The sequence below is a fragment of the Salvia splendens genome, chromosome 16 (assembly GCF_004379255.2).
Source record: "Salvia splendens isolate huo1 chromosome 16, SspV2, whole genome shotgun sequence".
Classification (NCBI taxonomy): Eukaryota; Viridiplantae; Streptophyta; class Magnoliopsida; order Lamiales; family Lamiaceae; genus Salvia; species Salvia splendens.
In genome coordinates, this window is record NC_056047.1 from 11,989,148 (window position 1) to 12,011,997 (window position 22,850).

The following is a 22,850-nucleotide window of genomic DNA, read 5'->3' on the forward strand; positions in this document are numbered from 1 at the left end:
CCAAAGACCAATTGCCAAGGGCACGGGCATGGCTCGACGCGCGTGTGAGCTCTTTCACCCATCTTAATCCACGATAATTACTAAGTGTAGTAAGTCACTTAATAAATACACATTTAAAGATGTGTCTCATCTCCTATGTGGGATAATTAACACTATTTAATTACTCCCTACACTTTCAACTCATAGCTTTATCAAAAAGCTACAATGTGACCAACTTTTATCCACTATTTCTCACTCACCGGGAATCGGATTTGAGAAAGTGAATATACTACGGTCATCTACGCGGAACGTAGATAGACACTATATCATTTAATTTTCCAAAATTAAATGTCTCGTCACATTTATTATTGATCAAACTTCGTTGACCGGACATCTTAAATTCAAGATTCCAACAATTTTACCGTCTTATCTCTTCCACAACTAATAATTCAATCTACTTCAAACCAGTAGGTAAATAGAGTAGTAGTATTATATTAGGCAGATTGAATCTTACAACAAAATATAACTGGAGTGGAGAAAGTACAAGACTATATAGTAGAAAGAATAATTAAATTTATAATATATTGTCGATTGCGATACAAGTTTGATGATAAATGTTAGTCCAAGATATGATCAATTATTTTACAAAATATCTAAAATAATGTGTGTTATCGGTAGGTGGCTCGATGATGAAGATTAGCAAGATATAACAAGACAATTTATCAACGACAAAAAAAAAGAAGATATAATAAGACAAATTAAATACGCAAAAGTAAAAGTATTGGATTAATGATGCCTAAAGTCATATGTTGGTAACTGAATGCATAGAGTGGACAAAAGAAAAGGGCAAATATTTTGTCCAGTATTAGTTTTAAAGTGAAATGGACCATACAAGAAAAGAGGAACACAAACAACGAAAGTTGATTTGCCAAAATCCATTCAAAATGAAGAATGTATTTCAATTGGACAATTTTAGTGGTGCACTGTTTGTTTTGTCAAAATCGAAGAATATTATAGCTATTACTTTTGAAATTAAAATAATTACAGAGGTAAGAGAATAAATTAGGTGTCAAACTATAATATAGCAATCTTTAATTAGAAAATTAGGAAAAGTAAACGTAGTTTATTATGCAAAGGAAAATAATAAAATAACCTCACTGCTCTTGATTAGTTAGCTTTACAACCATAATTAGGGAAGTGGAAGATATTTTAGGGAAGATGACATATAAAAGTCCGAAGCCAGGTCAGCAAGAGGAGAGATGAAGTTATTGTTTGTTTTCTTTTTCAAAATGGAATTTGATTAGCGGTGGGAATTGTCAAAGGTTGATTTGTAGTCATATGGCAGTAGTATTTGAGAGCAATCCGCAGTCAGCATCTTTGCAGTGCTACTCCAACTTCTAGTGATAGTGTTAGTGTGAAGCTAAAGTAGGAGGACTGGACTGAGGTATGGAGGGATCAGGTCAGGCTCGGGCATGGTCGATAAGCTTGCTGCTGATAACCATAAGTCTTGCCGTTAATGCTGATAGACGCTCTCTGCTCGCTAACGGCCTCGCCGCTACTCCCCCTATGGGGTAACCTCTCTCTCTCATAACTCTTGCCTTGGCTTCTTGTTATTGCTCTAGCTCTTTATGGAACTACCAATGTCTGCATCTTACATTTGTGATCTCACAATTCTGTATCTGGGCCCTCTTTTTCGATCACTTTTCTTGATTTATTTTGTGGATTTGTGTGTGTTCTTGATTTGTTTGGTCAACCTTATCTTATACTGCCTGGATCTTTATTTAATTGATTAATCTTTTCCAGGTGGAATAGTTGGAACCATTTCAACTGTTTTATTGATGAGAAAATGATTCGGGAAACTGGTATGCAATTCTTGATTCATCATTATTTTCATTGTTCTAACACTAACTGTGATTTTTGACAAATAATTGAGTGAGATTTCTATGTATATTAGCTGATGCTCTTGTCTCTACTGGCCTTGCGGATCTCGGATATAAATTCGTTAACATCGGTAGGTTTTAAGGTTTAGAGTTCTATATTCTTACAGCTGCCTTTACAGCTTAATTATGATTCTGAAACTTTCTGCAACACTGTCTTCAGATGATTGCTGGGCTGAAATCTCCCGAGATGAAAAGGTTCACCACTTTTCTAGTGTTTCTACTGATTTGAGCTAATATTGATGATAATGGCTGTCTTGGTTTGCTAAATGGGAATTGTGTTTCAGGGCAGACTAGTGCCTAAGAATTCCACATTTCCTTCTGGTATTAAGGCTTTGGCCGACTACGTCCATAGCAAGGGACTTAAGTTGGGAATATACTCTGATGCTGGGTAATTTTGGTTCTTGAATTGATGTGTGTGTGAATATATGAGTGCATCTGATGCAAATGCATATATTCCCTGCAGCTATTTCACTTGTAGCAAGAAAATGCCTGGTTCACTCGGACACGAGGAGCAGGATGCAAACACCTTTGCTTCATGGGTAAACAATACGCTTTTTGATTGTTTGTCATTGTGATTTCTATGTCACATTTCACTAGTGTTCTCGTATAATTAGCCTAATAATTACTGGACTAGTGGAACGTTTAGTTCTCTGAGTTTCTTGCCCAAGACAGAAATGCAAGTAAATTTCCTAATTCCTGCAGGGCATAGACTATCTGAAGTATGATAACTGTTTCAACGACGGATCAAAGCCAATAGTCAGGTAACAAAAGCACTTCATACATAGCCGATTCTCATCATTCGTGTGCTTTTACTTCCTTGCTGAATGCGATTCTCCTTGTATAGATATCCAGTCATGACAAGAGCTCTCATGAACGCTGGCCGCCCTATCTTCTTTTCGCTGTGTGAATGGTATCTTTCTTGTATCTCTTCTACCGTTTCAATGCCTACCATATCAGTTCTGTTTCCTTAAAGCTTATGATTCTCCTATCACTGAATAGGGGAGATATGCATCCAGCCTTGTGGGGTGCAAACATAGGAAACAGTTGGAGAACCACAAACGACATTTCTGATAATTGGGATAGGTATAATTGTCTCTTTAACATTGTTTGATACTTGGAATGTTTTGCATTTTAAGGATTGTTCTTTACATATTCCGATTCTCCTACAGCATGGTTTCTCGAGCAGACCAGAACGAGGTCTATGCAGAATATGCCAGACCAGGTGGCTGGAACGGTATGTACACTATACAAGGCCTATATAAACTATATATAGACGACATAATTTGTGACAATCAAGAAAAATGATGTCTGCTTGAAAATGGCTTTGTTGTCTACAGATCCTGACATGCTTGAGGTTGGCAATGGAGGAATGACCAAAGATGAGTACATAGTCCATTTCAGTTTATGGGCGATTTCCAAGGTATTTTTACTCTACCGAAGATAAAGTTTTTTTCTCCGTGGCCATATCCATACCGATGTCCCACGCTTGATCCTTCACTTGTAGGCTCCACTTCTTATTGGGTGTGATGTGAGAAATGTGACTAAAGAAACAATGGAAATCATAGCAAATAAGGAGGTGATCGACGTTAACCAAGGTAACCAAAAACCACCAACCTAAATTCACAACCCTCAGTTGGCCTAGTTGGCTTAGAGCTTGTGGTGCCATTATTTGCAGATAAGCTAGGTGTTCAAGCGAAGAAGGTCCGAATGGAAGGAGATCTCGAGGTAAATTCTTGCTTACATAGAGTGACGAGCGACGTGGTTTTTGTAAAACATAGTAAATTGTTGTTGGGTTTGTTCCATAGGTGTGGGCAGGGCCTCTTTCTGGGTACAGAGTAGCAGTGGTGTTGCTCAACCGGGGGGCACGGCGTAAAGTGATGACTGCTCGTTGGGACGATATCGGCATCCCTCCGAGTAGCACTGTGGTGGCAAGAGACCTGTGGCAGCACAAAACATTGAAGCAAAGATTTGTGGACATATTGACCGCAACAGTGGATTCTCACTCATGCAAGATGTACATACTCAAGCCTATATCTTGAGGGATATCTTGAATAATATGCCATTTGGGTATGAGCTGCTTTGAATAAGGGCTTCCCACAAACATTTGTATGGAACAAATTATTGCTAATTAATTTCGTGTGTTTTTGGGATTGAGGGATCACTATCATTGCTTAAATAGATGCCAAGAACATTCCAAATCAATCACAGGTTAATTATGATTTCTACAAAACTATAAATGAGAATATTGCATCCACTTTATGCTGCAAAGTTATTTCAACTGAATTTATGATACATTTTCCTTCAAAAAAATTGGTACAGGAATTCAGATAAAGAAGGATCTCACGCAATAAATATCAATCACACATCTATCAACCGAAGATGAATCAATATGTATGAAATTTCATACATTTAAATCTAAGCCAAGGTCACATTGATTGGACAAAAGTAAGAGAAAAAAAAACACATGAATTTCACAAAATATGTCCATGTTACAAGGCAATAATGAGGCAAAACAAACAAAATATAGGCCAATAAAGCACTATATATATATATATATATATTTAGGAGAATGGTAAAGGTTATTGCTCGAGGATACAGCATATCTTTCTTAGTTAAAAACATTGGCATATCAAAACACTCTTACATCATCATACAAAGCAAACTTGCTCTATGCCCTTCAATTCATTCAGTATGAAGAGCTATACTACCTCAGATAGGACCCGTGTCTGCACAAATCTCTCTAAACTACAACCAATTCATCTTCACTCGAGAATACCAAGTTGACGTTTGGGTTAAGACAACAAAACAATAAGAATGGATCTGCGTCCACTGATGAAGCTTCAGCCACTAGCTGTTTTGAGTGGCAGGTCGTCCATCACCTAACTTTAAGTTAAGATAAAGAATCAGGTCAATAATCCCTCTGAGCACGAATTTACAAGCACAATCATCTTTCAAGCATAACAAATTAGGGCATTTCCACAGATTCAGAATCTGCAGTCCCAATTCCGTCTGCCCCGTCTGTATAGTGCTGATATAGTGTGAACATTAGACACTCAAACTTCCTGAAGCGCCAGATTCAGTTCCTGTGCTGATTTGGCGATATTACCCCCTCTTCTGCAAAACAAAACAGCAGACACAAGTTGGGATTTTGCATCAACCTGAAGCAGTATTTTCTTGAGAAAAACATACCTTGAAAGAGCTGGAAGGGAGCATTTCAATTTCTCAAGTTCCACATAGCAGAGATTGCAGCGCTCCAGCCTTGAGCCAAAGAAAGCAATGGTAAGATAGTTTTAAGATGACAATCATACATTAAATTATGCAAATAATAGTAGCAATGGAACAGCAATTTGCAAGAATAAGCTAAAGAAAGAGAGGGATTGTTTTCCAGATCCCAGCTTGTCAATTACTCTGGATTGGAGAAGAAGGCTACAAACTAGTCAAGGAAGATCCGAGGAGAGTAGTACACGCATTCAAAGTCGGGCTAGCCACAGCCGCACTCTCTCTCCTCCACTACTACGGCGTCTTCTTCCAGGCATCCGGCGTCGACGGGTTATTGACCATCACGACCCTCTTGTCCGTATTCGAGTATACCGTGGGTAAGTGAATTCTCATTTCATCTTAAAATTGGCTGCGGTTGGTAGACTTAGTGTTTAACAATTTTTGCAGGAGCCACGCTCGGGAAAGGACTGAACAAATTGTTCGCGACACTGTTGGGCGTAGCGCTGGGATTTGGGGTACGGCATTTGGCCACTTTGTTGCCGGAGAAATACGGGGTCGTGATCGGGCTGTCGGTCACCTTCATAGGTACACAGTAGCTCTTCAATTTTTATATATCTATGCATGGCAAATGGGCGCCAAATTTAGCAACTGAGCCACGTCACCATTTTTTATTTTCTCTTTTTTGTCTTTTCTTACATGCTTTTTCTCTCTGTTAACAAAATAAAAGAGAGAAATAGATATATGCAATATAGTGGGCCCACAAGGTAATAGCTGGTGTCAACTAATGCTAGTTCAAATAGATTCACTAGGCACCACTAATACAAAACTCTAACTAATTTGCAGTTACAATCGCGACGTTTTGCCGGTTTTTTCCAAAAGTTAAGGCGAGGTTCGATGAATGCTTTTCAGCATTCATGGTGAGCTTCACTTTGATAGTGGTGTCATGGGATCCAGATGACATCACACTCAAAGCGGAGTGCGCGCACCTCATCGGCATCTTGGCCGCGGGCATCGCGGGCATTTTGATCTGCATCTTCGTCTTCCCCGTTTGGGCAGGCGAAGACCTCCATGTAGACACCGCCGACAACATTGACCGACTTGCCCGCTATTTAGAAGGTAATAGATCCTTTTTAATAAAATTTACATGTTTTATTGATCTAATAATTATTTATTTCTCTTTGCATTAGCTTTCGGCGATGCGTATTTCCAAGAATCACACGACGATGGTATAGAGGCACTTAAAGATTACAAGAGTGTACTCGAATACAAAGGCAAGGAGGACTCACTGGTGAGTAGTCTATTTAGACATAGTGCTTGAAATTTGATGTTTACTAAATTAATTGCTCGTGTAGGTCAATTTCGCGCGGTGGGAGTTGAGGCACAAGAAGTTCCGGTGCTGTCACCCATGGGACCAGTACCTCGTGATCGGGTCGGCTACCCGGGAATGCGCCTACAAGATTGAAGTGCTCAACAACTACCTCGTCTCAGACGTGCAGACGCCACTGGAGCTCCGGATGAAGATCCGAGATTTATGCACAGAGATCAGCTTCGAGTGTGGCTTAGCCCTAAAGGAGGTCGCGGCCGGGCTTCGGACGATGAAGTCGTCCTTGTACAGCGAGATGCACATCGCGGACGCGAAGGCTGCAACCGAGACGCTCAAGGGCATACTGAAGACCGGGTTTTGGCACCACGATGAGTTCCTGGACGCACTCCCAGCTGTGGCGGTGGCGTCGCTGCTGATCGACACTGTGACGTGCGCGGCGAAGATCATAGACTCGGTGGAGGTGCTGTCGACAGAGGCCAAGCTCGAGAAGCCCGACCCGGCGTTGACTGCGGCGGTTGAACTATAGACTGTTGCAATGTACTCAATTTTTTAGTGCATAGGGCCTGTATTTGACTTGGTTTGTTGATTTAGTATTTTTAAAAACAAATTCAAATCTATTGCCTCGCTTTTCACTCTAACTTCAACATATTCTGTTTCAGAAATATCAAAACTGGACTTTTTCATAATATGACTCAAGCTATATTCCAAGATATTCTAATTCTCAGGTTTTCTTACATTAGGATTGGTAGAGCCAACCCATATAAACTGGGATTGGTAGAGCCAACCCATATAAACTGGGATTGGTAGAGCCAACCCATATAAATTGGGATTGCTAGAGTGCTACAAAGCTAATCTATAAATGCATTGGGGTATAATTGGCAGCCAAAAGAATCCAGGTCCTCACAAACCCTTTTCAGATGAACAGCTTCAACGGTTTGGTGGCCGGGAGTGAAGCAGCAGCGGCCGGGATTCCCTCTGCAAATGTGAGGTACTTTCCTTGTTCTCGTTCTTGAATCTTCGAGTGTCAGATTCTGTTTTATCTTCCAGCTTTTGTAAGAGCATACACCCTAGATCTGGCTCTGGTTAAGGGGAAGATTGTTGTCTGCACGCTCGAAGAAATTCTTGATTCGCGAAACATAAAGGCTGCTAATGAGAAACAAGCTGGTGGTATGATCACCCTTGACCTCGCCTCAACTTGATACACCGAAACTTGATGATAGGAACTTCCCGCTCTGGTGCCAGCTAAACACAAAGTAGATAAAGTAGTGCTATGAGAATTATAGAATGTTATCTGAAGTCAACTTCATCAATCGTTTCAAAATTTTAATAAAAAAATGTGCTTTTATCAGAAAACCAGAGTTCTTACAAGTTAGACCTTCACGAAAGCATTACATACATAAGAATCTATAGTTTCATGCATCATGAGCTTAACGGTCTTGTCTGCAAGCAAAATCCTTGCATCTTTGGGTGCAGGAACTGCTTAGTACTCCCATGAGTAAACGTTGGGTGCAGGAACTGCTTAGTACTTGCATCTTTAGTTGACCACTGCCAAGCACAGGTGTTCCATTCATATGTCAGGGGACATAAGAAAACCCGGTAACAATTGCACAGAAAAAATTGTTGCAACATACCTTCACCACTCCATTTGACAATAACCAGATACCAGTTGGCTTTGATCCCTCTTTATAAACGGTGGTTCCAGATAGTCTGATTATTTCTTTTGTAGATCCTGCTAGTGCCTCACGTGCTGTGGCTTGTAGTGCGCCCAGCAGAGGATTTGCTGATATCAGATCCTTTATGTTGGGAGTTTTCACCAAAGGTGGATCTCTTAGGAATTTTTTCAAGTCAGTCTGTACAGAATATTGAAAGTTGATTATCAAGATTTCAAACAAAACATCATAGAACGTAAGCATTAGAAACTGGTGATCATAATATACCTGGACAGCATCATGAAGGTGAATCATCTTCTTTTTTTCTAGTAACCCTTTCTTCTCAAGATTATTGATACATTCAATCAAATGAATCAGAACTGAATATGTAACTTTTCTTGTTTTCACATCACGTAGCACCTGAATGTGTCAACAATATAAACATCATGGAGCATCATTTTGTAGCATGTACAATAAATTTACCTTCTACATACCTGAGGAAACGTAACACGAACATCATCTAAAGAGTTTCTTGCTTCCTCACCCTCTTGTTCACTTTCGCTAATAACCATGGCTGCAATCTCACAGTCTCCTAAATAATGAAGCATATGTAGGAGAAATTACAAGAAAAGTTAAAACAAAGTCAACTGGAAGTGCACTCGAATTATATTAGAAAGAAAAATATTACTACTATATTAGAGAAGATTTCACATTCAGATTTCATTCTCTGTTGTAACAGTTTTAAACATCTAAAACTGAAAAAGCAGTCATTGACTGGGTTCCTGAGTATGAGAGAGAAGTTTCTAATATAACTCAAATACCCGTGAGATGTTTTTTTTCATTGGAGGATATCTCTCGGAGAGAACCTCACATTGCTTTGGCACTATCCAAGAACATGATGTTCTGACTCACAAATGGTATCAGACTATTTAGAAGCCAAGTCATGTTGGAGCAATCATAAGAAAGACCAAGTCTCGTAGTTAACCTCCGTAGCAGCATGCAGGGCAGTCAAAACATGACTTTGTTTCTTGAGTTACCCCAAATACATGAGAAAAGCATTGGACCAGACCATAAAGTTGGAACCATTCAACTTAATGGTGGTCCCGATAGAAGGTTTAGAATCATTCATGATTATAAAAAAAATTAGGACAGAGAGCAAACTCTAAGAAGATCAGCATAATGGGTCATAAAACGGGCAAAGTAGAGCAGCAGAACAGAGTCTGCGGCAGAAACCAAAGCCCTAATTTCATTTCTAAAGACTACATTAGAGACGGATTCGAATCTGCTGTGATACCATCTAGAACAAAAAATATAGATGCATGTGGAAAAGTATAGAAACATATTAGTCCATAACCCCACCACCATATCCCTTACATATTTAAAAACCATTAAAACCTAAATATTTACAAATATACCTACACTTGATAGCCTAATACATCGCACATGATGGGACTCTTTCTCCACTTAACTACATCTACATCCCCTCCGCACAACACTCTTTGTGAACAGATGAAGTACGTAATAATTGTAGAGCAATTAAGTATAAAGACATAGGAGAAGAGTGTTACTTGTACATTCACATTAAGAGAGACTTCCACACATATAGGGAGCAAAGAGAGCTAGGGCTACATCTAGCTTAGATGTAATCCTAAATTAACAAAAGGATAAATAAGGAAACTATACACAAAAAATAACTACAACAAAACTTTTTTTTAGTTGCGTGTAATAATGGAGTGCTCATTTCAGTTGGAAGAAGCTCGGCCAGAAAGGAGTTCGGTAAGCTCGGCTTACCGAGCTGGAACTAGCTTGGAACTAGCAGAAGAAGAAGGAAGCTCGGCTTTGAGCTCGGCTTTGAGTTCGGCTTTGAGCCGAGAAGACAGTTGGTCTTGAGCCGAGAAGCAAAGGAGTTCGGTTTGTGTACCGAGAAAGGAGTTCGGTTTGTGAACCGAGAAGGGAGCTCGGTTGTGAGCCGAAGAGAGTGCTCGGTTGTGAGCCGAAAAGAATAGAGTTCGTCTTGAGCCGAAAAAGAAGAAGCAACAGTTCGGTCTTGAACCGAGAAGGAAGTTCGGCCTAGAGAAACTAGCCGTTGGTGCAGCAGTTAGTTAGCCGAGATGTAGCAGTTATTCTTCTTGCTTTCTTGATTCTTCTTGTAGTTAGTTAGTAGCAGTTGCTACTTGATTGTAGAGCTTTAAATAGCTCAAAACCATGTACGTAGTTAGTAGTGAAAAATCAATAAAGAGTTTTCAAGTTTTCTCTCCAAGATTACCATCTTCGATACTCTAAGTGTGAGTGTGTGTTCTTCTGCATTGTGAGTTATCATACAACTGTGAGTGTGTGTGTGATTCACCTGAGTGTGTGAAAGTCTTGTGCGTATTGAATCCCAACAAGTGGCGCCGTCTGTGGGAAGGGGATATTGAAGCTGATTTGCAGAGGATCAAACGGTTTCAGAGATGGCAGCAAGGCTTGATGCAGAAAAGTTCACAGGCAAGAATGATTATAGCCAGTGGAAGATGAAGATGAAGGCGGTCTTGATTCAACAAGGCTTGGCCGCAGTTCTTGCAAATACAGAAGAGAAAGCAAAGGCTCCAATGCTTGATGATAAAGCTCAGGCAAAGATGGAGGAGATGCAGCTCAAGGCACATTCTGCAGTGATTCTGTGCCTTGGAGATAAGGTCTTGAGGGAAGTTCAAGAAGCCAAGACTGCGGTGGAGATCTTGAACAGGTTAGATGAAGTTTACCTGGCAAAATCTTTGGCTAACCGGCTGTATCTCAAGAAGAGGCTCTATGCCTATAGTTTTTCTGGTGAAAAATCTATCATAGAGCAGTTGGAGGAGTTCAATAAGATCATTGATGATCTGGGCTCTGTGGATGTTAAAATTTCAGATGAAGACAAGGCCATTCTTACATTGAATGCCTTGCCTAGCTCGTATGACCAGTTGAGTGATGCAATTATCTATGGCAGAGATAAGCCTATCACCTATGCAGAAGTCTACTCGGCCTTGATGGCTAAGGAACTCCAGAAGACTACCAGCAGAAGCTCTGCAAGCTCCAATGTTCAAGCTGCAGAGGCCTTGAATGTGAAGAAGTTCAAAAAGCAGAACTTCAAGAAAAAGTTTGAGGGCCCTAAACCCTCAAGTTCTGATGCTCAGAAGGAAACCAGAGCATGTTTTTGGTGCAAGAAACCAGGGCACTTGAAGAAGGACTGCCATGCCTGGAAGAGAAAACTAGCCTCTGAGGGCCACAACACTTCTGATTGTGTAGAGAGTACTGATCCCCCTGCTCAACTCATGAATGTAAGTGATAATGGGATCAGTCACAGGTGGATAATGGACTCAGGGTGCAGCTTCCATATGTGCCCCAACAAATCTTGGTTTCATGATCTTCAGGAAGCATCAGGGACTGTAGTTCTTGGAAATAACCATGTGTGTCAGATCAAAGGGATAGGGAAAGTGAAGCTAAGTTTGCAAGATGGCTCTATAAAGATCCTAACTGGGGTGAGGTATATTCCGGAAGTGAAAAGAAATCTCATCTCATTGGGAATGCTGGAGGAGAAAGGGTTCACCATATTGATGAGTCAGGGAAAGATGCTTGTGAAATCTGGGAATGCAGTGATGATGGAGGCTGACAGAGAGCACATTCTCTATTATCTGAAGGCTAAGGCTGTTGATGGAGAAAGCAATGCAGTGTCAAATGATTCCATAATGCTATGGCACAAGAGATTGGGCCATCCAGCAGAAGGAAGCTTGAAAGAACTCATCAAGAAGGGCCTGATCTCTGGAGATTTCAACAAGATGGACCCCTGTGAGCAGTGTATACTTGGAAAAGCAAAGAAGGCACCCTATCCTACAGGTATTCACTCTTCTACAGCCCCATTAGACTACATACATAGTGATCTCTGGGGCCCTTCACCTGTAAGCTCAATTGGTGGTGGGAAATACTACCTTGCTATTATTGATGACTACACTAGGAAACTGTGGGTGTATATACTGAAAGAAAAATCAGAGACATTCACAAAATTCAAGATATGGTGTAAAGAGGTGGAGCTAGAGAAGGGAAGAAGTGTTAAATGCCTAAGAACTGACAATGGCTTGGAATTCTTGTCTACTGAGTTTGATCTGTTTTGCAAAGAGAAGGGTATGAAGAGGCACCGCACTGTTCCTGGTAACCCCCAGCAAAATGGTGTTGTGGAGAGGATGAATAGGACTATCCTAGAGAGAGTAAGGTGCTTGTTACTCAGTTCTGGTCTGAGCAACAGATTTTGGGGAGAGGCTGTGTATACAGCAGCCTATCTCATCAATAAGTGTCCATCTACTGCCCTCAAGTCTGAGACTCCTGATTACATGTGGTATGGAGCCCATAGTGACTACTCAAAATACAAGGTGTTTGGGTGCGCAGCCTATGCTCATGCTAGGCAAAGTAAGCTTGAGGCTAGGGCTCTGAAATGCATATTGCTGGGGTATCAGAGGGGTGTTAAGGGGTATAGGCTCTGGTGCATTGAGCCTGGTAGGCAGAAGGTGGTGGTGAGTAGGGATGTTGTGTTCTTGGAGGATCAGATGCCATACTTAAAGAGGAAGCTGGACTCCAATGAAGTTGAGAGTGATTTCCTCAAGGTGGAGCCAGTGGGACTTTGCCAAGGAGCAGGTGGAGCCTCTGACTCAGAAAGTGAGTCTGAACCAGAGGATGATGGTGCTCTAGCTCGAGGTAGAAAAATTGATGAGCCTACAGCAGATTCTGCCAGAGAGTACCAGATAGCAAGAGATAGAGGCAGAAGAAATACAAGACCACCTGAAAGGTTTTCTGATGTGGTCTACTATGCACTTTGTGCTGCTGAGGGCATTGATATTGCAGATCCTCTCACATATAAAGAAGCCATGAAGAGTAAAGACAGAGAAAGGTGGATTGAAGCCATGAATGAGGAAATGGAATCTTTACTCAAGAACAAAACATGGATTTTGGTGGATAAATCCAGACTGACTACAGATGGAAAAGAAAGGAGGCTGATCAGTTGTAAGTGGTTGTTTAAGAAAAAGATTGAGACCACTGATAAAGATAGAATCAGATTCAAGGCAAGGCTGGTGGCTAGGGGCTTCACACAGCAAGAAGGAATTGATTTCAATGAAGTATTTGCCCCAGTTGTTAAGCACACTTCGATTAGGATCTTGTTGGCAGTTGTGAACCAGCTAGACTGGGAGCTACAACAGCTTGATGTGAAGACAGCCTTCCTCAATGGGGATCTAGAGGAGACTATCTTTATGGAACAGCCAGAGGGCTATGTGAAGACTGGAGAAGAAGGCAAGGTGTGCCTGCTACAGAAAAGTCTTTATGGACTTAAGCAAAGTCCTAGACAGTGGAATAAGAAGTTTGATGCACAGATGAAGAAGATTGGCTTCTCCAAGTCAGAATATGATGATTGTATTTACATCAAGAAGGCAGACAGGACTCCCATTGCCTACCTATTACTCTATGTGGATGATATGCTACTTGCAGGCCCTTCTATGACAGAAATTCAGAAAGTTAAACAAGATCTGAAGTCGAGCTTTGAAATGAAGGATCTAGGAGAGTCAAGGAAGATTCTAGGCATACATATTCAGAGAGATAGAGGCTGCAAGAAGCTGTGGATGCTGCAAACTGATTATATTGACAAAGTTATGCAGAGATTCAGAATGGAGAATGCTAAACCTGCCTCAACACCCTTGTCCCAGAGTTTCAGATTATCAAAGGAACAAGCTCCTAAAACTAAGCAAGAGGCTGATGAGATGGAGGCTATCCCTTATGCTAGTGTTGTTGGGAGTATCATGTACACTATGATTTGTACAAGACCAGATCTTGCTCATGCTATCTCAGTGACTAGCAGATACATGGCAGACCCGGGGAAGGAGCATTGGAATGCTCTTAAATGGATATTGAGGTACATGAAGTCAACTAAGGACTGGGGGATTGTGTTCAATGGCTGGGAAGGTGGATCTGAGGAGGTTGTGCAGGGGTATTGTGATGCAGACTATGCTGCAAATCTGGACACCAGAAAGTCTCAAACAGGTTATTTGTTCACCATGTTTGGAACTGTGATCAGTTGGAAATCAGGTCTGCAGAGTGTAGTTGCTCTCTCAACTACAGAATCAGAGTATATAGCTCTCACTGCAGCTGTACAGGAGAGCTTTTGGATCCAGGGAGTAATTTCTGATTTTGGTTTTGACCAAGAAACAATGGTGATTCATTGTGACAGCAGCTCAGCTATATGCTTGGCTAAACATCCGGGTTTCCATGAAAGGAGCAAGCATATAGACATAAAGTTGCACTTTATTAGAGATGAGATTGAAAGGGGAAGGGTGAAGGTGGTTAAGATTAACACCTTGCACAATCCGGCAGATATGCTAACTAAATCTCTAAGTAGAGACAAGTTTGATCATTGCAAGAAGTTGATCAATGTTTGTGCAAGAACTGAGATGAGCCCTCAGGTGGAGAATTGTAATAATGGAGTGCTCATTTCAGTTGGAAGAAGCTCGGCCAGAAAGGAGTTCGGTAAGCTCGGCTTACCGAGCTGGAACTAGCTTGGAACTAGCAGAAGAAGAAGGAAGCTCGGCTTTGAGCTCGGCTTTGAGTTCGGTTTGTGTACCGAGAAAGGAGTTCGGTTTGTGAACCGAGAAGGGAGCTCGGTTGTGAGCCGAAGAGAGTGCTCGGTTGTGAGCCGAAAAGAATAGAGTTCGTCTTGAGCCGAAAAAGAAGAAGCAACAGTTCGGTCTTGAACCGAGAAGGAAGTTCGGCCTAGAGAAACTAGCCGTTGGTGCAGCAGTTAGTTAGCCGAGATGTAGCAGTTATTCTTCTTGCTTTCTTGATTCTTCTTGTAGTTAGTTAGTAGCAGTTGCTACTTGATTGTAGAGCTTTAAATAGCTCAAAACCATGTACGTAGTTAGTAGTGAAAAATCAATAAAGAGTTTTCAAGTTTTCTCTCCAAGATTACCATCTTCGATACTCTAAGTGTGAGTGTGTGTTCTTCTGCATTGTGAGTTATCATACAACTGTGAGTGTGTGTGTGATTCACCTGAGTGTGTGAAAGTCTTGTGCGTATTGAATCCCAACATTGCGGGATGGCGGAATTGGGATTTGTACTCCTAAGATATCACAACCCACCCTAAGATACCCTTTTGTAATCTGTATTATCTAGTGATGTTCTTCTCTTTCAAATAATGTCAACAAATCATATGTTGGCTGATAAGAGGATGATAACAAAGCACTTAACTTACAATCATGAACACATGAAGAGTGTCAATAGGAATTGTTGATTATAAAGGAAGTGGACATAAGAGTTATCCAGATCACGTCTTCCAACTCACAAGAAGTTAGTCATTGATCATAAACAAAATTTGGTGATACATATCTGTTAAACTCTATTAGGAGGATATAAACAAATTTTATGAAGAGATCTCCTGGGCCAGGAATTATTTTGTTCCTATAAACAAATATGGTGGAAGATAAAACATGTAATGCCAACGAGTTGAAGAAATGAGCAAATGAAGTTCTTATAAAAACAGTCAAGTAGTTTTGCTCTTGCAATCCTGTGAGCGCGAAGAAAGCCCGCGCAAATATAGCAAGCAGACTCTAATCTCTCAACAGTAAAGTATGTAACAAGCTTTTGAGAGACAATGCTTGACTGAAAAAACTTATAGTGATTTGGGATATTCACATAAGATTTAAAACCTTTCCAATCACACAACGCTTCATGAGATACAAGGTCCAGCGCTTCATCAACAGATCGCATTAGAAGATTAGCAGTAGTTGGGTTAATCCTTCCTTCATCAAGCATGATCCAGTAAGCTGCCTGAACACCTACAATTTCTTAAATGTTAGATCAGGAAGGAACGTTATGCACATGAAAGGTTGCATTTGTAGTACAACAAACAATATATTTACAAGCATCACATCTTTAGCTAAAGTGTAACAATTGTCAATTCATCTATAACTTCTATCAACGCTATTGATCTAAAGTTGTTGAATTTTTTTGCTTGGTAGCCATTTCAGATTATCAATTTCATCACATGTTTCCCAACACCAAATAGTTATATTAGTTCTTTATTTTCTAAAGAGAAAAATCCCTTAGCAATAAACAAGTTAAGCTAGTTGAAAGGCAACAGTATGACAATTCAAGATTCTGTACCAAAGATGCATCTGGAGAGCCTTTCATATTCATAATGTCCAGAATATTATTATTTTCAGATATAGAATGAGGGTGTATTTGTTCACCATCCGCATCATTTAGGCTCTTTATGTATCTTCTAACAGTAGTCCAGTCAGCTGGTCCTAGTTCTTCATCATCCCTAAGATCACCAAAGGCTTCCAGTGCCTTCTTTAGCATTTCATACTTTGTGTAATTCAAAATCCTTTTCTGTAACAATAGCGTAAATAAAAAAATGTTAACCCTGTAAACATACCAAGAGGAGTTACAGTGGGAGGCCCAAACTTTTATATTGACTGCCGAACCTGTTCTTTTCAAGTTAATTAGGTTTTATTTTGCTTTAATTTTCATGAACACCACAACAAAATCTATTTTCTAACTAAAGGATCTCTTCTCACTCTTGAGTTACAAGCTTAATTTTTTTCTTGCTTTGTGTTCAAGTATGCATATATTATTGAATTACATGGGGGGAGTCATATCTGATTAACCTGACAAATCAATTTAATATATATTTTCCTACGCTCATCCATGAAGTCGTGATCTGTAATTTTCTTATATAAGTGGCACAAGTAGTAATTGGGCCATATTTTCAATTAAAACACGCAAAGCATAATCAATACCAAGTAGTAAGTCTTTATTAGCTAAGTAAACTGTCTTCTATTACTGGCTGAATATGAAACAATATTATACCTAATCAGGAGATGCTAAGAATAACCAAACACTATGAGTGATTACTGAAATAGGACCAACTTATCATTAGTTAAGGCTATCATAATAGGCATTGGTTAAGTGCTTGAATTGCAAAATTCACATTTAAGCATATCACCAGTTAACAATTGAATGAAATCGTTGGGCAGAGTTTGGTATGATGAGGCTATTTAAAATCTCATATTTTGGTCACTTAGTTGGAGTCAGACTTAAAGAAATGTTTGCTATTTCACTTGGGATTTTAATTGGTCCACTATTGTTATAAATTGTTTTTTTAGTGTTAGACAAATCTACGGATAAGCATATAAGTTATGGAGCCCTAGCGTAACCCAAAACCATGGTCAACGTAAAGGGTTAACTCCCACTTATGCTGTTCCACAGTTTCGTGCAGAACGGATTCGTATCAATCCATCCCTATTTCAAATAGGACATCCATGGACGGCACAAGCTGGTTGGAAAACCCAAAGCCACAGGCACACCATCCATTTTCTGCCTTTTTTCCCTTGGCCCCACATTTTAGGTGGCACCATTTTTGGTCACACCTACAACTAGCCTCTTTCCATAGGCCGTCCGGATCCAAGTTTAATGCACCAAATTGATAGCATATAAGTTAGGGGTCCCTAACTTAATCCAAAACCATGGACAAAAGGTAAATGGTTGACTCCCACTTATAAGTTATTCCACAGTTTCGTGTAGAACTGATATGGGATCGTATCACCCACCCACCAAAAAGCATACAAGAGACTATCATTTCTTTCATCTATCAACAAATATTAATTATGACAAAGATTTTGATCATATTTGTCACAAAGCTGCTTATATATTTTAAAGTATAGAAAAGTCATTCAATTGAGATGCAAATAAACACAGATGAGATAACTGTACCTTAACTGGCGAAAGATTATCCATCTTAAGAAAATGTAAAATAGTAGACCCATTCACAATCAGCTTAAGAAACACGATTCCACTGGTCAAAAAGACAAACTGCAAAAGCATGAGAAGGTAGGATGTATTATATGACATGCAAATATATAAGTGCATATTCAAACTCAACCTGGACCATTGATCTTTGTATAATCTGGGGTTGTCATCTTTATAGTCATGCATTTTCTTTATTATGGCAATGCATCCTTTGATGACAAACATAGAACATATCAACATATATAAACAATGATCTAAATTAGGTTTTACATGCTACAGGAATAAAGCTTTCTACTTGATCCTGTTCCTTTATATAATGGGTGTGGTTCAAATATAAATTCTTACTGTGAGGATTGTAAGAATTATTGCGCTGAACCTATAAAGTAGTTGCCTTTAATCTATAAGTGATTTGCAATATTTGTTGGGTGTATAGTTCAATGAAATTAATTTATAGGTTCAATGCAAGAGTTCACACAGTTCTCACAATAAGAAGTTCTTAATGAACACATCTCCATATTTATTTACATAGAGCGTTGTTAAAATAACTGCACTCAATAAACTAAATTTGGCATTCCCTAGTGGGAACTGAAACCCTGATGTTGCATTCATCCAACTAGATGCATCTATAGTGGGTCTTCACCGTTGAAGGGCTGACAATAAGAAGATTTTTATTTGAAAATCTCCCTAAATATGTATCTACTCTTCTAGTTGATCAATTAACTGATACTTTATGTGCATCCTTCACTGCATTTACAAATGAATCACAACAATTCTAATACGACGTACCAAATCTCCAGTATCGGGAGAGATATATGGTGAATTATCACTGGAATGCTGACACCAATAATGTTCAAAGTTAGAAGACAATCAAATTTGGGATTTGGGATGCAATAATACATATGGAAGTTGGAGAATTGGGCTGTGAAAAAAATCAGGCAACCATGACGACTATTTAAGAAATAGTTAGTTGGTAATATTGCAACATGTACTGGAAAATGGGTTTAAAATTTCTCAATTCAGCGGGTTTTATCTAACTTTTCTAAACAAACCAATAATGTTAACTTTTCTAGACAATTTATCATATCATTCATCTCAATAGTAATTTATCAGATTTAATTACTTATCCATAGTTGATTTATCATATAGACTTTCTGCCATGTTAGTTTATAATAACACCCACTCCGTCCAATAAAATTATACCTTTGGGGTGTCCCACAAAATCATGCACACTTCTTAACTTATTTTGGACATATTTCCTTTATACTACTATTATACCATCATTTTGCCTATATATAAAAAAAACCAGACAAAGACCCACGATTATCTACATTAACTAACAAAAAAAATAATAGTGTGACCCTTTCTCCAATCACAAAACACACTACCTAACTTTCATCAAAACAGGTGTCATTTTTCGGGATAGAGAGTAGAATCACTTTTTGCTGTATTGAACTTTAACAGTGCATTATAGACTTGATATGTGCTGATTTATTTTTGTTGTATTTAATTCGAAAACATGTAAGCTTCTATATGTGATCAATGTGTATTTTAGACTTGAAATACACACCTTATTTAATTTTAGTACATGGTCGATATCAAAACATCAAAAACTGCATAAAAGCGTCATCATAAGAAAGCACATTAACATAAAAATCTAGTAAAAACTTTTTCCTACCATCCCAACTAGATCTCTCACTTAATTTATTAATGAGTAAGAATATATATTTTCCTTTACCTTCAAATCTACTAGCAGTATTTTCATTAACTAACTCTTAATCTTATGAACCATAAGTAAATTACACAGCCCCAGATGTTGAAAAGAGAAAGCCTCCATATTTTATTTGGATTTGGGAGGAGTTAAGTGAAGCTGCAACAAAGATGATAGATACTTGCCTTAACAGAGAGTGACAGCGCCAGTGCTATAGCCCCACACATGCCAGACCAGAAAAGAATAATGGCTTCTCTCCAGTACAGATCATAACCAAAATATTGCAGCAATGGAAACAACAATCCAACCACAATTGCTCTAGCTACTTGAACAAGCACATACAGAAGGACCGGATAACCCCAAGAATTTTCTGTGAGAAAATAACAGAAGTTAACATAAGTTAAACATATAAAGAGATGAATAGATGCTCACAGTGTACACAAGTTTAACAAAGATGGGCAGCAGAACTGCCACTCAAGAAAACTCAACTAATGAACTTCAACTGTGTACATTCTGTAAGTATAAAAGTATGGACCAGATATTGTTTGCATGTATTCAATCATCATCAACAGTGTGCAGCCTGAGTTACATTGACTCTATCCATCTCACCCTGCCTTGAAATTCTTACATGTTCGAAAAGGAATTGTCAATTTACGAACCAAACATGAAATAACTATAGATCCCAAGGGTCCTGCTTTCATTAATCACCATTTTCTAAGGAAGAAGTAAGGGATGGATGATTGGTGTAACTGGAAGCACATATTGATTCTACTCACTCAAAGAGAGAGTGATCCTTATGATCCAATTAGTTTATTTCTGTAATTCAAATGTTACAATCAGGAGAACTTAAATTCAAAATGATTTTCAACATTAAGCACGTGAATCTGAAACCCGCTGTGCATGCAGTTTCCTTCAAGTGATACACGATCTTATTCCTTTTCCTCTGACATGGACCATCAAGAATACTATTAAGAATTTACACTCCAACAATGGATTGGATATATTTCACAAAAGAAAATTTACTGTGAGCTGTTTTGTTCCACTTGTATTAGCATGATCAGAACACAAATTTTTGCTTTAATTAATATAAGATCTTTATCGCCGTTTTTCTTTAACTAACAGCAGTATCATTTCAGTGCTGCTAATACTTTGATAGCATGATTTTCCTGGTTTTCTTTTAGAGCTATATTGCTATAATAAAAAGGAGCAGGCTCAAGAACCACATTGATGCTATTCATGACAAACATGTAGAAGTGCACAACTCACAAACTCCAAGCATGATTAATAACTCCGAGAATGACAAATTACTGGCCTAAGTATGCCCTCCAACTACATGTGTCAGAATTAAGTGAAAGTGTAAAAACAACTTCAAATTCTAAGGAATTGTGAAGCATGGATCATGCATGTGCTTAGTCTGCAACATAGAAGAAAGAAAATATTTACCATGGGTTTTAAATGTTATGTCGCTGCTGAGAACACTTTCAGCTATAACTACACCACTGCATAGAGAGTACGCCATTAGGATCATGACAGTATATTAGTATGTAAAGCTAGTGATGCTAACTAAGATGTCTAATGACGATTACCTACACATGAAAAAATGTTGATATGGCAGACAAACAAGATTGGACATCAGAGAGAGAGTACACTTACAACTTTTCTCATATAAATTAAATCTAATCAAATGGAGTATACAATGACGCTCAAAATGTAAAAGGACTGCAAAAGGGTCATGGGTCATGTAGTCCTTTGTGTTTTATTGCTTTTCAGAGTTCAGCACTACAGCTGTAACGGTGTAACCTTAAATAATGTGAACAAAAGTGCATAATCCACTCCTACAAACAAATGTATACTTCCACTTCCACAATTTTATAAGTTTGATTCTTTTGAATTTTTCGCCAGCCTGCAATCACTTAAACAATTACTGGACTCCACATTGGTATTATGTTGTCAAAATTGATTGAAGCGCAAGCTTGAGTGATTTTACTTTTGGGTTTCCCCATAAAAAGTTTCACACCAGTCAGCATTTATAATCTCTCTCATTGGTTTATCTGAACAATCATCCCCTTAAAAGAAGGTACCACTGAACACACCCCCAATTGAAAATCAACCTATTTTCCAAAGATTAAAACTTTCGAATTTCTACTGACTTTAGTTGTGACTGGTGAGGGACATGAAGTCAAAAATACAAAGAAGAGGACGAGAATAATAATTATATAAGAATGGTAAAGTGCATTCTTACCTTAAGATGAAGACTAAAGTATTAGCAATATAGGCAACCATTTCCCTGAAACAAAATTTACACAAATAAAAAAAAAGCAATCCCGGAATTGCTATAGACAGTTACGCATTCAAAAAATGTGCAAGCCATGCCCCAAAAATCAAAATAGAGAGAGATGGATATTCAAAATCCAAGACGATGCTAGAATTTCTTAAATGCTTTTGACTGAATAGATAATCAAATCACCAACTGGAGTTCCATTAATGAATAGGTAGGTGGAACTTTATTAGATCAGCAAGTTCTAACCATACCACCTTTACACGTTTCTATATATGATATCCGTGTTTTGCTACAGAAAATGCCTCTTTCAGGACACTTTTCAGTGGTTCCCAACGTCAGCCTGTGCGGAATAGGGAAAGGCACTGCAAGAGGAGGCGCGACAAGAGATCTACAAGGTTTGCTGGTTTGGCTTCTGCAGTGATGCAGACATCCTCTCCGCGATGGATGATGCAGTCAGTGATGGCGTGGATATTATATCAATGTCGCTCGGACCAGATTCGCCCCACTCTGTCTACTTCGGAGATGCAAATTCCATTGGAAGCTTTCACGCGTTCCAGAAAGGAGTGGTTGTTTCTGCATCAGCTGGAAACAGCTTTCTCCCTGGAACTGCTACCAATGTCGCTCCTTGGATACTCACTGTTGCAGCGAGCACCATGGATTGCGAGATACAGAGTAATACATATCTAGGGAATTCACAAGTTATAAAGGTAATCAATCATATAAACATTATATTGATTAAAGAATACTTGTCATTCTTCAAGATACTGATATCAAGTCATTGCTTGTTTGAAGGGTTTTAGCATAAACCCTTTTCAGATGAACAGCTTCTACGGTTTGGTGGCCGGGAGTGAAGCAGCAGCGGCCGGGATTCCCTCTGCAAATGCGAGGTACTTTCCTTGTTCTCGTTCTTAAATCTTCAAGTGTCAGATTCTGTTTTATCTTCCAGCTTTT

General features: G+C 39.1%; 3 protein-coding genes, 1 long non-coding RNA gene and 1 pseudogene across 10 annotated transcripts; 3 read left to right on the plus strand and 2 right to left on the minus strand.

Annotated features, from left to right (window-relative positions):
* The first annotated feature begins 1,196 nt into the window (after nucleotides 1-1,196).
* Nucleotides 1,197-4,080, plus strand: LOC121770714 (alpha-galactosidase 1-like). Its single transcript, XM_042167480.1, has 14 exons — nucleotides 1,197-1,550; nucleotides 1,783-1,841; nucleotides 1,934-1,990; nucleotides 2,080-2,114; nucleotides 2,204-2,307; nucleotides 2,383-2,458; nucleotides 2,622-2,680; nucleotides 2,764-2,829; nucleotides 2,919-3,002; nucleotides 3,089-3,153; nucleotides 3,257-3,339; nucleotides 3,424-3,514; nucleotides 3,595-3,644; nucleotides 3,725-4,080. Exons 1-14 carry the CDS (start codon nucleotides 1,426-1,428, stop codon nucleotides 3,956-3,958), a joined length of 1,188 nt encoding a protein of 395 aa, XP_042023414.1. The 5' UTR covers nucleotides 1,197-1,425; the 3' UTR covers nucleotides 3,959-4,080.
* Nucleotides 4,081-4,433: 353 nt separating this feature from the next.
* On the minus strand, nucleotides 4,434-5,259 carry LOC121770720. Its single transcript, XR_006043842.1, has 2 exons — nucleotides 5,109-5,259; nucleotides 4,434-5,033 (listed from the first exon to the last, which is right to left on the minus strand). It is a non-coding gene; the product is annotated as an uncharacterized LOC121770720 (long non-coding RNA).
* Nucleotides 5,260-5,684: 425 nt separating this feature from the next.
* Nucleotides 5,685-7,075, plus strand: LOC121770715 (aluminum-activated malate transporter 2-like). The gene is made up of 4 exons (XM_042167481.1): nucleotides 5,685-5,723; nucleotides 5,982-6,254; nucleotides 6,326-6,426; nucleotides 6,491-7,075. The coding sequence occupies exons 2-4, from the start codon at nucleotides 6,053-6,055 to the stop codon at nucleotides 6,986-6,988; spliced, it is 801 nt and encodes a 266-aa protein (XP_042023415.1). The 5' UTR covers nucleotides 5,685-5,723; nucleotides 5,982-6,052; the 3' UTR covers nucleotides 6,989-7,075.
* A 49-nt stretch (nucleotides 7,076-7,124) lies between these two features.
* On the minus strand, nucleotides 7,125-22,294 carry LOC121770712 (sodium/hydrogen exchanger 7-like). 7 transcript variants are annotated; one of them, XR_006043819.1, is made up of 13 exons: nucleotides 22,154-22,294; nucleotides 21,861-21,905; nucleotides 21,062-21,117; nucleotides 19,804-19,988; nucleotides 18,697-18,744; nucleotides 17,875-17,973; nucleotides 16,350-16,491; nucleotides 15,807-15,935; nucleotides 8,606-8,703; nucleotides 8,400-8,531; nucleotides 8,094-8,312; nucleotides 7,829-8,007; nucleotides 7,125-7,704 (listed from the first exon to the last, which is right to left on the minus strand). XR_006043819.1 is itself a non-coding variant. In XM_042167479.1 (12 exons), the coding sequence occupies exons 1-11, from the start codon at nucleotides 21,899-21,901 to the stop codon at nucleotides 7,882-7,884; spliced, it is 1,275 nt and encodes a 424-aa protein (XP_042023413.1). In that variant the 5' UTR covers nucleotides 21,902-21,999; the 3' UTR covers nucleotides 7,125-7,704; nucleotides 7,859-7,881. The 7 variants fall into 7 exon arrangements, 1 of the variants encoding a protein (XP_042023413.1); XR_006043818.1 differs by having other exon boundaries at nucleotides 22,151-22,292; XR_006043817.1 differs by lacking the exon at nucleotides 22,154-22,294 and having other exon boundaries at nucleotides 21,861-21,999.
* Nucleotides 22,198-22,817, plus strand: LOC121770717 (annotated as a pseudogene).
* The last annotated feature ends 33 nt before the right edge of the window (nucleotides 22,818-22,850 follow it).